This window comes from Diospyros lotus, chromosome 9 (genome assembly GCF_014633365.1).
Source record: "Diospyros lotus cultivar Yz01 chromosome 9, ASM1463336v1, whole genome shotgun sequence".
In the NCBI taxonomy this organism is placed as follows: Eukaryota; Viridiplantae; Streptophyta; class Magnoliopsida; order Ericales; family Ebenaceae; genus Diospyros; species Diospyros lotus.
The window spans coordinates 38082843-38099062 of NC_068346.1; the positions used below are offsets into that span (position 1 = coordinate 38082843).

Sequence of the window (16220 nt, forward strand, 5' to 3'; positions counted from 1 at the left end):
TCCACATCTAACTTAGAAATTATCAAAATGAAAAATATCCCATATGCTAATGCAATTTGAACCATTATGTACTTCATGATTAGTACCAGGCCTGATCTAGCATATTCAATTTCTTTACTTAGTAAGTTTATGTCAAATATTTCATTGGGATGTATTGAAATATTTGCTAAGATATATTAATGGTTTAGTAAATATTGGTTTGAGTTATAAGAAGAGACATGATACACTTGATCTTGTGGGATTTATAGACTCTAATTTTGCAAGGGATAAAGATTCAAGGAAGTCTATTACTGCCTTCTTTTTCACCTTGGGTGAAAATTATATTAGCTGAAAGTCCCAGTTGCAGCCTCTGATTACTCTGTCTTCCACTGAGGCAAAATATGTGGTCGTGACTAACGCTTTCAAAGAGATCGTGTGGCTTCAAGGCCTTTTAAAAGAGATCCATTTGCTTCAAAGCAAAGTGGTGGTATTTTTAGACAACCAAAGTGCAATTCATCTATCCAAGAATATGGCGTATCTTGAATGAACAAAACATGTAGATGTAAGGTATCATTATGTAAGAGATTTGATAACTAATGACATTGTGAATATTCAGAAGGTGCCTACAAAAGATAACCCAACTGATATGGGAACAAAGGTACTGACTGCAACCAAGTTCAAGCATTGCTTGGACTTGCTGCATGTCGAAGTTGGTTAATCAAACAACTAACACGAGTAGTGAATGTGAGAATTGAAGTATGTTGCACGAATATGAGAGTGTGAGTTCACCTGTAGTTTGATGCTTGGTGGAGATTGTTATTTGGTGAAGCATCAAATGAAGCCGTTTGGATTAAGGGATTGGATGGCCATGTTTGGCAACCACAGGCTGCCATGTGGCACCTGCAAGATGGCAACGCGACAACCATTCCCTTTCTCCATTAGGTTCCTGGTTGACTTTCTATTGGAATATTAATCGTGTTGCACGGCCAAATCTTGGTCACTCATCTTACTTTTATGGAATTGAATCCCAGCCATCTAGATCTGTTATTTATTTCTCACATCGGGAATTGAAGTGACAGATGAGTAAAAGAGGAAGAAGAGAGAGTGTCTCGATCGACCAAGAGTTTTGGGGGATTCCTTCGTTTTGCTCTGTAAATGCTTTATGTACATCTGACGAATGTCCATCTAATTAATGTCTTCATTTGTCCATCTGACTAATGTCTTCATTTGAATGAACATTTTGCATTTTTCCTTGACTGTAATCTTTCAGTGCTCGAGTAGTTTGATTTATTTCTCAAACTATTCAAGGGAACAAATTGGGAGTTTACTCGCCTAGGATAACCTGTTGCTTGAGTAAGGTGAGCATTGACTTACCTGGGGTGAGCAATTCACCTTTTGGGATAGGGTGAGCATTGACTCGATTATTTGCACCCACTACTTAAGAGAACAGATCACTTGTCCATGCAGATCACTTGTCCATGCCTCATACTTTTGGAGTTATACACTGACATCAATCTTCAGCATGAGAGATTGAGGACACATAACTTGTTCCAACAACTTATCATTATCTTCTGACAAATCAGCCCACCTAACCTGCCATCGCTAATGACATGCATGTTGCCGTCGAGATGACTACCCAATTTCTTGTGCTCATATATCATAAAATGTTGACATTAATGTAAAAAAGCCTAATAATGCCAAGAGAGGTGAGACAAAGTGTGATTCATGATTTTAAGATTGAAAGTGTGAATTTATTGAAAGTTTCCTCTAGCATGTTTATTTATTCATTACATTGAGAGGAATGTATTATCTTAATTGGAAATTTAGATTAAGATGTTTGTTTTTTATTCGGGTTTCTTTTGTGATGCTTGATATATACCCTAAATAAAGTTTTAGACGCTCTGAGATTTTTTCATTGAATTATTTCTTACAAGAAGAAGATATTTATTCATAAAAATAATTTCTTCTATTATTTATTTTAATGAATTATATATCTTTACTACATCGAAGCAGAGACTTTAAGATTTGAAGGATATTTTCGTGTGGTCTATCCAACCGCACCGATAACCCATCACATCAGGGAGGCTGGTTGGCCAATTAAAAAATGATAGGAAATCTAAAGGCACAGATCATCACAATCATAATCATATATAGACGACGGAGAGATGGGGGGCCGTCGAATCTTTCTCACCTATCAAGACCATGGTACCAGTTACACCCTGTACGCTACACTCAGTTGAGTTCTCATCAGCTTATCCTTAATTTGTCTCTCCTATGCCCCCTCCCTCCCATATGGGTATGGGTCCAGAGAATGAGATCATAAAAACTCGGCCATGCTCCACCGCTTGCGGCGGCGACTTGGAGGTGGAGGTGGAGGAGGAGCAAGACTTGTCGCCCATCGAACAAGTCCGGCTCACTGTGACGAACACCGACGACCCCAGCCTACCCGTATGGACCTTCCGGATGTGGTTCCTGGGCATCCTATCCTGTGCCCTCCTTTCTTTCCTCAACCAATTCTTCTTTTACCGGACGGAACCACTGATTATTACCCAAATCACCGTCCAAGTAGCCGCCCTCCCCGTGGGCCACTTCTTGCACGCCGTCCTTCCTGCAGCCAGGTTCCGGCTACCTGGCTTCGGATCCACCTCTCTCACTCTCAACCCTGGACCCTTTAACATGAAGGAGCATGTACTCATCTCTGTATTTGCTAATGCCGGAAGTGCTTTTGGCGGTGGCTCTGCCTATGCCGTCGGTATCGTCACCATCGTCAAAGCTTTTTATCGCAGGAACATCTCGTTTCTGGCCGGTTGGCTTCTCATCATCACTACCCAGGTAATTAATCAAGGAGCCTCCTTTTAATTTGTTAAAAATTATATATTCTTAATTATTTGAAGTTTTAATTTAATAAATCATTTGTTGTGGCACTGCACTGGCAAGAAAGAAATTGTTTTGAATTAATGACCTAGCTATCCAGCAATTAAGCGAGGTGAGTACTAGGAATTTAATATATCAATATTGCGTTTGTAGGTCTTGGGATATGGCTGGGCGGGGCTGTTGAGGAAGTTTGTGGTGGAGCCGGCGCACATGTGGTGGCCGAGCACTCTTGTTCAGGTCTCTCTTTTCCGGTAAGCCACCATCTCCGCCGAGATAATACATGACGTATCACATGTACTCTGCGCGCGCTTGGCACCCACCTAATATGATTTTTCCTCGACGGAAGACCCGATTTAAGAGGAGGAGACTTACATAGAAACATAGAATCTAGACGTTAAAAGTATTTTAATTAATTAATATTTAAGATATAAAAATATTTTTAAATATGTAAATTCCACTTGTAAAATAAAATTTTATTAAAAATTTAAAAACTAAAACTTTTAATAGTTTAATTTCAACTTCACATTTAAAAGTCATATTAAATTTTATAAATAGATAAAAATTATTAAATTAAAATTACTTAATATTTCAAATTTAAACTCCAACGATTATAGTATGAGATATATATTTGTTTATATATTTAGCATTTTTTAAGGTGATTATAGTTTTTAGCGCATGAAATATAATTTTTTTATGAAAAATATTAAATTGTGTATGAGATGTAAATTATTTAAAATTCATTAATTATTTGAAATTTTATCTCCTATTACCTAGACAAAAATAAAGCGACAGATTCTTTAGTCCGCCCTTGTTTGAACCACTGATTTCTTCATACTACATCAAATTTTGTTTATTTATGCAGTGTGAAGAACATTGGTAGGCAATTCTAACGGCAACAAACTCAATCCTGAAGGCTTAAAATGTTTGCGTTAGAGTTCTTCTAGAAGTACAGATTACGTGCCCAACAACTAACCCTCCATTTTAGAACTAGGATTTCATAAAAGTAACATTCATTTTATTATCTTTTTCCTTTCCTTCCATAAGTCCTAATTCCAAAATTGTGTCGATCGGTGGGGCTAAGAATTCTTCCAATCAGTGCGTTCTGTTTTATGGCCTGCTCTGCCTTAACCTTAAGTAGTAAGGAACGGGTATATTCACAAATCACAACCTTAGATCACAGCAATTAGATTAGAACATCATGCACCAGAGGCTATCATTCACTTAAGGACAAACCTTCCATTAACAAACTTCCTGAATCGCGGTATAACTACGGCACCAAGGTAGTACTGGTGGTACATGTCGACCTTCACTATCGGTTACTTACCAAAAAAGAGAAATGTTTTACGTGAATTTTGCAGGGCCTTGCATGAAAAAGATGAGGAGCGCATGTCAAGAGCAAAGTTCTTCCTAATTGCCCTCGTTTGCAGCTTTTCCTGGTATCTGGTCCCGGGGTACCTCTTCTCAACACTCACAAGCATCTCGTGGGTCTGCTGGGCTTTCTCCAAGTCGGTTACGGCCCAGCAAATTGGATCAGGAATGAGGGGTCTTGGACTTGGAGCCATTACACTTGACTGGACTGCCGTTGCTTCCTTCTTGCTCAGCCCCCTCACATGCCCTTTCTTTGCCATTGTCAATGTTTTCATCGGCTATGCTTTGATCATCTACATTGTGACACCCATGGCCTACTGGGGCCTAGATTTGTTTGGTGCTCAAAGGTTTCCCATCTTCTCCTCCCACTTGTTCACAGCTCAGGGTCAGACGTACAACATATCAGCTATTGTGAATGACAAGTTTGAGATAGATTTAGTTCGGTATGTGGAGCAAGGGAGGATCCATCTAAGCACGTTTTTTGCTCTCTTTTATGGTTTTGGTTTTGCTACAATCGCAGCTACTCTTACACATGTTGGCTTCTTCTATGGAAGGTAAAATATTCCTTACCCAAAGATATAATAATAATAATAATAATAATAATAATAATAATAATAATAATAATAATATATTATTAATAATATATTATTATTATTATTATTATTATTATTATTATTATTATTATTATTATTATTATCACAAAATCTACTTTTTAAAAAAATGATAATAAGAACGTAGAAAATGTCTGTGTACTGTCTGGTGCAATTCATATATTTTACATGTTTTCTGGTGTTTGGATGACAAAAACTATGTAAAGTATAAGGTTTTACACAAAGAGAGGAAAAATGAGACCAAATGAATTCCAGTAAGACTGACTTTTTTTTTATTTTTTAAACATCAAAACTGAAATGTTTTTTCCTTCCATCAAAACATGCTCGATCACATATGCACATGCGCGCGCACGCGCGCGCACACACACATATACATACATACATACATACATACATAATTATAGCTCATTTTTTAACAATATTTATTTATGCAAATAACAAAAATTATTTTTACAGCAAACCAGACACTAAAAAATAAATGAAAAATAATTCTGTAAAATATATCGCGTTTAAACTCATTTTTAATGTAAAATATTTTATGTCAAAACAAACAGAGGCTTCCATTAGTCACTTATTTTTGACTAAAAAGGAACATGCTTAGAATGCTCTCTAAACTAACAAGAAAATTAGAAAAACTTTATCTATTTATACACAAATGCATTTGTGCCTACATATCATCATTGAAGAAAAAGAGCACCTTGATATCCAATTTCTGCATGTCTTGCAAATTGTATAAGAAATACACTCAGGTAATCATACTCTCTACAGGGAGATCTGTGACCGATTCAGGGCTTCATACAAGGGTAAGGAGGATATCCATACAAGATTGATGAGGAAATACGAGGACATACCTTCCTGGTGGTTTTATATGATGCTAGGAGTGACAGTTGTGGTCTCCCTCATCCTCTGCATTTTCTTGAACAATCAGGTTCAGATGCCATGGTGGGGACTCCTATTTGCTTGCCTTATCGCCCTTATCTTCACACTTCCAGTTAGCATCATAACTGCTACAACAAATCAGGTATACCTTGAGCAGGCATTTGTTGCTCCTCCTTGTCTATACTTATTTTGCAGCATGAGAAGTACATGTGGGCTCATTTACTAGTCAACATTTGAACCGCCATGTTCACATGCAGCAGCTGAACATGAGCTCATTTCTATTAGTGAACATTCCAGGCACCTTTGTCAAGAACTAAAAATTACCATTCCAGGTAGGAATAATCCAACAGTAAAACTAAAACAAGAGACAAGAAGAAAATCGACAAAGAAGAAGAAGAGATTTGGAGAGAATATGGAAGGAAAAAAACAGAAACAGGGAGGAAGAAGAGAAACAAAGAGTGACAAAAGGGAGGCAGGCAGGTTCTGAGAGAGGAGGACAGAATCAAAATATGTATGGGAGAGACTTAACCAAATAGAGGCTGAAATGGCTGTCATTCAAATACAACAAAAATGGCTCGAAGAGAGTCAAAAGGAGAAGTCTCAAATCAAAAAGATCCTTGATGGCAAAATGAAGAGGTGTAATAGAAAATCGAAACTAATAGAGGTTTGCTACAAGACTTTACATGTATGTGGCAATAAAGAAAACCTAAATAACCATACCTAAAAGTTGAAGAAAATTTATACTAACAATATATAAAAGATGAAGAAAGAGATGTATATTAACTACCTAAAGCAATAGAGAGAAAAACAAGGGATATAAGTCAAGTGTAGTGCACAAAAACCCAAAACAAAAGGTACTAGTAAACGTGGGGGCTAGCAAGAAGAGATGGAAAAAATATTTCTCAAAGTTATTTAATGTAGGTAGAGAATAAGTATTATGTTGAGTCATCTTAATAACTTTTAAAAAAATAGAAATTACATGATCCATAGACATATGTCCAAACAAAATAAAATAAGTATTAAAAAACTTGAAAAATAATAAAACAACTAAACTAGATAATATAACAATAGAACTCATGAGGTGCATGGAAGAAGAGGGTATTTCTTGGTTAATAAAACTATTTAATGTGGTACTTAAATAAAATAGGATGACATACGAGTGGAGTATGAATACTTTAGTGTGTATCCATTTACAAGGATAAAGATGTTCAAAGTTGTAGAAATTATGAATAAATCAAATTAATGAGTCACATTATGAAATTTTGGGTGCAAGTGATTAAACAAATATTGAGAAGAGAAATCAAGGCGTTGGAAGAACAATTTGGTTTCATTTGTGGTCATGGCTGTCAAAGGTGCAAGGCGCACCTTAGTGCAAAGGGGCTTTGAGCCTGAGGTGTGAGGCATGGACTTTTTAGATGTGAGGTGCACGTTAATTTCAAATTTGTATAAAAATATTCATACATCATTTTTTTCACTATTTACCTATAAAGAGATAAATACAAATCAATAAAATCATAAATAACAAATAACTACTACTATATTAGTATAATAACAACTAAACTAATAACTATAATTGCACATTAATTTTTTTTTTCATTTCTAATGCATTTTTCTTTAAAAAAAAAAACTAATATTATTTTAAAAAAGCACTACAAATCTAGACATCGACAGTCAACATCAACATGGAGCACCATGTCAAATGCAAGCTTCAAAACAAGAGACAAATTTATAAAATGACGAGCAAATAAAATGAGAGAATTTGCAAACATAACAAATCATAGTCTTAACATAAAGAATTGTTAAATCATAGTCCAACATAACAAAACATAGTCTATGTCAAAATCACAAGTAATATTTAACGTAAAGCATTCTTTCAAAATTTTAGATGTGCTGCGCATACACCAAGTATGCTGATATTTGATGGGGTTTCAATCCCTTTTCCATTTCTCCCTTCTCCTTCAGTGTTTTTCTCAAGTTTTGGGTTTAGGGTTCTATGAGAAGAGGTTATGAGATGACATTTGGGGTGATTATTTTAATGGAGTTTATGAGAAGAGAAAGAGGTTAGCATTTGGGTTTATATTAGGGTTTTATGTTCAGACTTTATATTTAACCTTCTCTGATATTAAGTATTTTTTCCTTATTATAACAAAAAATTGATTAATAAACTTAAAAAAAACTGACAGCATATAGGCTCACAAGGTACCTACATGGTGGAGGCATGCGCCTCACTCGAGCCATGCTGAGGTGCCCTCTTTGGAACCTTGCGTTTAGGTGCGCCTTTGATAATTATGTGTGTGGTAAGTCAACCACAAAAGCTATATATGTGTGAAACACCTACAGAAATATATAAAGATAAAAAAAATAATTTACATATAATGTTTGTAGATCTTAGAAAGACATTGTAACAAAGTTTTTAAAGAAATCTTAAAAGAGAGTTTTAGAGAAGAAATGAGTTTGAATTGTCGAATTGCTTATATACAAGTTACTAATGACATGTATTGTGGAGTAAATATGTGTTAAAATGTGGGGAGATATTGAGGCGTTTTCCTTATGATTATATCAAAGATTTACATTAAGTTCTTACCTATTAGCCCTAAAAATGATGAACTCATTGAACAGATTCATCAAGCAAATGTGGCATAGTATATGTTATTTGTAGATGACATATTACTGGTGAAAGGGATAAAAGAAAACATGAATGTTTGAAATATAGAGGAATACTTTAAAATTTAAAGGTTTTTAAATAAAAGAGTAAAAAATGAATATATGAAATGCATATTTAGTAAAAATATAAGTGTGGCTAATTTATGGAAAAATTAGAAGATCAAGTTATACTAAGAAAAAAATCAGTCTAAATATATTAGATTAATCAACTAAAGGCAAGATGATTAACATGAAAAATAGCTTTTGGCGTTTTGTGTAGTAGTAAGATTTCACTAAAGCTACCCCCAAGGGCATAGCCTAGAGGTCTTGGCGATTCTCTTTCTATTCTATCATGATTAGAGTGTTGTTCTGGGATCGAAACCAAGGACTATCAAGTTCTTTGATTTACCTCCTGCAACCTCCGTTGGGGCTTGATGGTGTGGAACGTCTACAAGGAGACATAAATCCCAAGATTTCACTAAATCTAAAAGAAAAATTTATAATGGTTATAAGCCAACTTTGTTGTATGGTACATATTGATGTGTAATGAAACATTAATATGTGCAAACTATAAGTGTAACTGTGACAATAATATTAAGATAGATATGTGATAATACAAGAAAAGACATGTGAGACATAATTATCATGTTAAAATTAATTATCATGTTATTCGTAAAAAGATAGGAATGACTCTAATTAAAGAAAAGACATGTGAGATGTGATTAACATGGTATGATCATATAAAAAAAAAATCATTTGGGGGCTCAAAATAACTTAGTGGGAGATGCTTATATTTGTTATTAATCATATAGGCTTTATAGAAGATCAAATAAATAGAAAGCTATTATTCATGCAATGCTTGGCATCATGTTATTTATTTTTCATGACCTCTTCTATTACAAATAGCTTTTATTCTATCCTCTTGTCTCACATGTCCATTTATTAGTCTTTTCTTCGTATGTATAAACTATCTTAATCATTTCATGCATATCTTATATTTATGAGTATCACTATAATATTATTACATATAATCTCGTATCTAATTTTATTTTTTTATATGATCTTATAGTCATCATTTCATCTTATTTAAATTTATATTTTGCATCTATTAATATTTAATTCGCAACATTTTGAGAGGTACACAAAGATAGTCATATTGTTATCCAATAAAACTGCCCTGAAGGAATTTTATGATTGCGCAAAAGCTAAACTGCCTTTTAGCTTTGAAGGAATTCTGTGATTGTGTAAAATACTTATGCACTTTTCAATTTAATCATTTATGTGTAATATTCTGAATAAACTCCTCTTTTTCAAACAAATTGATTTGATATATCTATATTTATTTTATTTTAAAAATAATTAATTAATCTTTAAGTCTCATAACAATATCACCCATACTTCTATTTTTACTAAATTTATATTCTAAATATTTAGTTTTCGACCTACTCAACTTAAAGCATTTAGATTCTAAGGAGCCTTCCATAATTTGAGCTTGATATTCAAGTATTATTTTGTCTTATCCATTAAAATAATATCATCTGCAAGTAACATGCACCAGGGACTTAATGTAGATGCTTGACTTGTACATAAGCAAATTTAAATCCCTTTCTTCTCTGAAATTTGACAAAAGAAGAAGAAAATGATGAGGGAAAAAAAGTAACCAAGGGAGAAGAGAAAAAGAAGAGCGACAAAGGAGAGGCAAAGAAACAACAGACAGGTACTGCATGAGAGAAGAGGACAAAATCAATATGTTTGTACAATCAATATCATCAACCAAGAGCATTTCTCTCCATCATCGTATATTTATACAGGAAAATGTAAAATAAACTTAAATCCTAATTTGTTTTAGGTGGTTGTTCTTCAAAAACTCCGTGATTTGTCTTCAAAATTTGAAGTTCATGTTATCGCACCATTTTCTTTTATCCTTCAAATCTTTAGCAGAGTTTTCCTATCATCAATGTAACTTTGATGTCCTATCCCCTTCTGCTCTAATGTGCTATACAGACACCAGGGCTGAACATAGTCACCGAGTATGTTATGGGCATCATATATCCAGGAAGACCAATAGCTAACGTATGCTTCAAAACCTATGGTTGTATGAGCATGGCTCAGGCTGTCTCTTTCCTCAGTGATTTCAAGCTGGGACATTACATGAAGATCCCTCCAAGATCAATGTTCTTGGTTCAGGTAAATTAATTTTCCTTTTATTCTTTGGTAAGTATGAATTCAGTTAATGCACACATTTTTCCTAAAACTGAGATCTACCCATATCTATGTTTTTCTAGGGAAAAAAAAAAAGCAAAGTACAAATTATTTGTTCATAATTCACCTTCATGTGTGTCCAGAGAGGACCAAATAGATACATAATAATTGACATCCTCTTAGTCTTAGATCAAGAAATAGTGTGGGCCTAACAGAAATACTTTGCCCCTGAAAAGTTATTATGGCAGAGGCATGCATACTGGCCAAATTTAACATGTCTGTTTTACTATTGTTCTTTCAAAAGCCAGTCCTGACTTTTCTTTCAGTTCAGGTCTGATATTTCTTGTTTTGCACATCTAATTTATAGTTCATAGGAACCATTATTGCCGGTACTATAAACATCGCGGTGGCATGGTGGCTGCTCAACTCTGTTAAGAACATATGTCAGGACACTTTGCTTCCACCCGACAGTCCTTGGACGTGCCCTGGTGATCGGGTCTTCTTTGATGCATCTGTTATATGGGGTCTGGTAGGGCCTCAACGGATTTTTGGAAGACTGGGAAACTACGGTGCTATGAATTGGTTTTTTCTTGGTGGTGCTGTGGGACCAATTATAGTTTGGCTTTTCCATAAGGCATTTCCCAACCAGAACTGGATTCCACTTGTTAACCTTCCAGTCCTTTTGGGAGCAACAGCTTACATGCCAGCAGCAACCCCATTAAATTACAATGCCTGGGTCATAGTCGGAACAATTTTCAATTTTTTCATTTTCCGTTACCGGAAACACTGGTGGCAGAGGTACAATTATATACTCTCAGCAGCTCTTGATGCAGGGGTGGCTTTCACGGCTGTATTGCTGTATTTCTCACTTGGCATGGAGAATAAAGGATTAACTTGGTGGGGTACAAATGGCGAACATTGTGACTTAGCAACCTGTCCAATAGCCAAGGACATAGTCGTAGACAGTTGCCCAGTGGAATGATGAAATGATTGTATGATATATATTCCCCAGTTCAAAATTTGCACAGGACAAGGAAGCAAGTATGTGACGGCTGGAAAAAAGGGCACTGCATTAGAGTGGTGTGTATTTCATATGAATTTCACCACAAATGGGATTTAGGCTTCTCGTCGTTCCAGTCATGAATGCTGCCACAAATGACTGTTTGTGGGTAAGTCTTCAAGTGAAACTGCTTAAAGCTTAGACTACTCTAAGCTTGCTTATTTAATTAAATTAATATGTTAAACTTCAAAATGCTTGACGCCTTTGGACTTGTGAACAAATTCATTCATAACTTATTTATAAGCTCTCTTATAAGCTTGTTTACAAACCCGTTTAAAAGCTCGTTTGGAATATATTTTAAAATAATGTGTATTTTTTATAATTAAAATTTTTTGTTGTATTACATATATTATTCAAGGTTTAAAGATATATTAAAACACACTAATTTTATATGTTCAATATAAACAAGCTTAAAATGAAGTGTATAATGACCTCTAAATTTAAAATTTATAAAAAAAACTTATATGAAACTCACTTAAATTCTGTTTGAAATTTATTTAAATCTTGTTTAATGTAAATAAGTTGACCTTGAACTTGATCTCCAGCTCAACAAGTTTTTCAAAAAAAGAAGGTCAAGCCTCATTTTTTGAACTCAACTCAAGCTTCGACTTGATTTTGAATTCTATAAAATTCTTAGTAAACAAATCTGAACTTTTATGTGCCCAACTTGGCTCAGCTCTTTTGCATTCTTGCAGATGCTTAGATGCATGCATCAACAGATTATTAGATGCATCCTTGGCATGTGGATTGTACTGTATTCCTTGAAACCAATACAGTAGAAAGTAAGAAAGCTATATGTGATGATGCGGAGCCGATCACCTTCTTCTGTCTTGAACCAAGTACCTGCAAAAATGGTGGGGACTTGCTCCCCGTGATCCCTCCGACGCTCAAGTCAGTTCATAGGATTTTTGAGGAGTATAATAGTAATGGAAAAATAATATATGAGTCCCTTCGGAGTTAGATCCCATACCTGTAGAGGTTGTCCTCTATTTATAGATGTCCGTTAGCCTTTCCCTTAGGAGATAAGATATATTTCAAAAAGAGATGTCGATCCCCTTTCCATGGGGAGAAAAGATAATCTTCCCTAATAGAGATAATTCTTGAGATATTTAAAGATATCATTGGTTGACTTAATCTTCCTCTTTATCTCTTTCCAGTTCAAAATCATAATAAATATTATAAAGATAAGAGGAGCTCCTAAGTCTTGACACGTGGCGATCGCCCATTGGCCTTTACTAGCACACATGGCTCCAAGTTAATAGTAACCTCTAGGGGTAGCACAGTAAAATTGCCCCCTATAAATATTCCCTCATCACTTGCCCCTCACTCCTTGAGCTGATCGAGCGAGGAGTTTGAGTAGCTGAAGGAGTAGTCATCATTGTTTTTCTGAGCCTCTGTAAAAAAATTCTGCTAAAAATTTGGGTTAGCAGTCTTGGATGTTGAATTCGCTTCTTAAGTCTCCCGATGCCTTTTCAGTCTTCCCATGCAAAGGGTGATTAGGTCGCTCGAGGTGATAGTGACGTTCGAGAATTTTCCTGTAGTAGAAAAGGGGCCAGCTCTTAAATTAGTACATATATATATTTTTATTGTTATTTTTGGCCTAGGACCGAGGCTATGCTAGTCGAGGCCGCATTCCTCATCTTCGGGGGCCGCTGGCTAAGGCTGTGGGGGCCGAGGCCGCTTGCCTTATCTTCGGGGCCGTTTGGCCGAAGCTGTGTTGTTCGAGGCTGCGTGCCTTGCCTTCGGGGCCATTGGCCGAAGCTGTGTTAGTCGAGGCCGCGTGCCTTGCCTTCGGGGCCATTGGCCGAGGCTATGGTCCCCTTTGGTCTTCGTTTGGCGGAGGTTCGTAATCTTCGAACTGGTGCCTTAATTAGTAGGGGTGGTCCCCTTTGGTCTTCATTTGACGGAGGTTCGTAGCCTCCGAACTGGTACCTTAATTAGTAGGGGTGGTCCTCTCTGGTCTTCATTTGGCGGAGGTTCGTAGCCTCTGAACTGGTACCTTAATTAGTAGGGGTGGTCCCCTTTGGTCTTCATTTGGCGGAGGTTCGTAGCCTCCGAACTGATGCCTTTTGGTCTTCATTTGGCGAAGGTTCGTAGCCTCCGAACTGGTGCCTTAATTAGTAGGGGTGGTCCCCTTTGGTCTTCGTTTGCACATGCTGGCTTGGATTTGTAGTTGATGACAAGATTTTAAAGAATATCCATATTTTATTTTCGCGGTTCGGCGAAATGCCTACGTCCGCAATTAGAAATAATGTTCATATTTTGTCTCCGCGGTTCGGTCTTGATGCCTACATCCGCAGTCAGAGATAATGTGTGTTTGGGATGGCTCGAAGGGCATTGAGACCCGATCTTCCCAGAATCATGTTGTAAGCCGAAGGCACGTCTGCTACCAGGATATCTAGCATAACACGAGAAGTTCGGGAACCTCTCCCTACCGTCAACGGGAGTTGAATAATCCCTTCTGAATATACGGCTTCACCATCAAATCCCACCAAAGGGACCCTCGCTGCCCTTAACTGTGTCATTTCATACCCCATGCCTAAGAAGGCTTGCCGATACAAGATTTCTGAAGAGCTTCCTGGATCCACAAGGATCCGCCGAAGTTCCCACTTCCCGAGTTCAGCTGTTATCACCAGTGGGTCATTTCGAGTCGGGTACCCCGGGAGGTCGCTATCTGAAAAAGAGATTGGATCCACGTTCCTCAATCTTTTCAGCCGGGTCGCATTACTTTTTTCGTCCTTCATGACTAGGACCTCCCCTGCTGCGAGTGTGTGGAATATCGAAGGCTGAGGATGATCATCTTCTCTTCGCTGTGATCTCTCCCGCTGGGCCCGATTTCGATCCTCCATGCGGTCTCTCTTGGGGGGGCTTCTCGATCGCGACCGTCGATCCTTTCTCCCCTGAGAATCACCTGTTTTTGCCACGTAGCTCCTCAGGAAACCCCGATTGATAAGTTCCTGAATCTCCTCCTTTAATTGGTGACACTCCTCCGTGTCATGACCATGATCTCGGTGGAATCGGCAATATTTACTTCTGTTCCTTTTGTCAGATGGTGCCTTCATCGGTCGAGGCTTTTTCAAATAATCTTTTCCCTCAATAGTAGCCAGGATTTCTGCCCTCAGGGCGTTCAGAGGAGTGAAACCCGCCTAATCCCACCGAGGGCGATGTTTTTCCCTTCGGTCGTCACTCCTCCTTTCCTCAGGATGCTTCTTTTTATCCTTCTTCTCCACATGCTCCGCCCTCTTAGCCTGCATGACCTCCTCGGCATTTATGTACTTCGTGGCTCGGCCCAATATGTCCGTGAACGCGCTCGGAGGCGTTTTGGCTAATGATTGGGCGAAAGGGCCGGGCCTCAGGGCGTTCTGGAATGCCACCATAGCAACATTGTGGTCAAAGTTCTCAATGCTCAGGGCTTCCATATTAAATCGTGAAACGAAATCCTTCAAGGGCTCTCCTTGGTTTTGCTTCATACTCACCAAGGCCATGGTGGACCTTCGGTGTCTTCGGAGAGGTGCAAAGTGCGCCAGAAAGCTGCTCCGGAGTTGCGCAAAACTTACGATGGAGTGATGAGCCAGGTTTGAGTACCACGCCCGTGCGTGCCCCTCCAGAGTGGCCAAGAAAACTCTACACCACATCGCGTTTGAGGCGTCCTGTACCATCATATGCGAGGTAAAGAGATCCAGGTGATCCATCGGGTCGGAGGTCCCTGCGTAGGGCTTAATGGCCGGGATACGGAGACGTTCTGGTGGTATGGCCGCCATGATCTCTGGGCCAAGGGGCTGATTTATCCTTGGTCCCTGAGCCTCTCCGGTCCTTGGCTTTAGGGCGGCCATCTCCTCCTCCAACTGCCGCAATCTTCTTTCTTGCCGTTGCTGCACAAACGACAAGTCAAGAGACTCGGCCGCCTCGCCGTCATCTGGCCCTGGCCTCTGCGGATTCTCGTCCCGTCAATAGGATTCCTCTTCTCTTGGGGGCTCGCGCCTTTCTTCCGCCCGAGAGTGCTGGGCTTGCTGATGCTGGCCATCTAGAAAACCCATGAGTAACTCCGTCAATCGTTGTACTTGACCCTCCAGAAGTGCTATTCGATCAGGAGGAGGCGGAGGGCCCTCCGGACTCCGAGCCCTCCCCGGCGGGCTTCGGGGAGGGTTCTGCTGACTCGGTTTTGGAACGGGGTTGCCCCCCGCGGCCCTAGACGGCTGTCTTCTGGTTGCCATTCATGGTTGAGAAAAAGGCAAGATTGTCCGCTACACTGGAAAGACAGAAGGGAAGAATGTCGCCCCACGGTGGGCACCAATTGATGAAGGATTTTCGGAAGTGGTAGCCGCACGTTCCCTTCTTGCCACTTGAATGTACCTGCAATGGAGACGGGGCTTGCTCCCCGGTCGATCTCCGATGATTAAGTTAGTCCTTTGATCTAGGGTTCCTTGTCCCTTTTAAACTATGTTAATTGATGATAATGAGAAGAATCCCCCACCTTCTTCTCTTACCTTTTCTTGGGATAGGGATCATGAGGGATCTTCGGGATCTTCCTCCCGCCTTCTTCGGGACTTTCCCGATAAGGGTTTCGCGATAGCCTCCGTCTCCGAGGAGTTCGAGATAACTGT

At 38.3% G+C, this 16220-nt stretch overlaps 2 protein-coding genes across 2 annotated transcripts; one reads left to right on the forward strand and one right to left on the reverse strand.

Moving 5' to 3' along the window:
* The first annotated feature begins 2153 nt into the window (after window positions 1-2153).
* On the forward strand, window positions 2154-11815 carry LOC127809891 (oligopeptide transporter 4). Its single transcript, XM_052349048.1, has 6 exons — window positions 2154-2811; window positions 3007-3104; window positions 4212-4775; window positions 5601-5853; window positions 10359-10541; window positions 10924-11815. The coding sequence occupies exons 1-6, from the start codon at window positions 2254-2256 to the stop codon at window positions 11536-11538; spliced, it is 2271 nt and encodes a 756-aa protein (XP_052205008.1). The 5' UTR covers window positions 2154-2253; the 3' UTR covers window positions 11539-11815.
* A 2101-nt stretch (window positions 11816-13916) lies between these two features.
* LOC127809406 (uncharacterized) lies at window positions 13917-15830 on the reverse strand. Its single transcript, XM_052348168.1, has 3 exons — window positions 15678-15830; window positions 14874-15545; window positions 13917-14762 (listed from the first exon to the last, which is right to left on the reverse strand). Exons 1-3 carry the CDS (start codon window positions 15828-15830, stop codon window positions 13917-13919), a joined length of 1671 nt encoding a protein of 556 aa, XP_052204128.1.
* Between the last annotated feature and the right edge of the window lie 390 nt (window positions 15831-16220).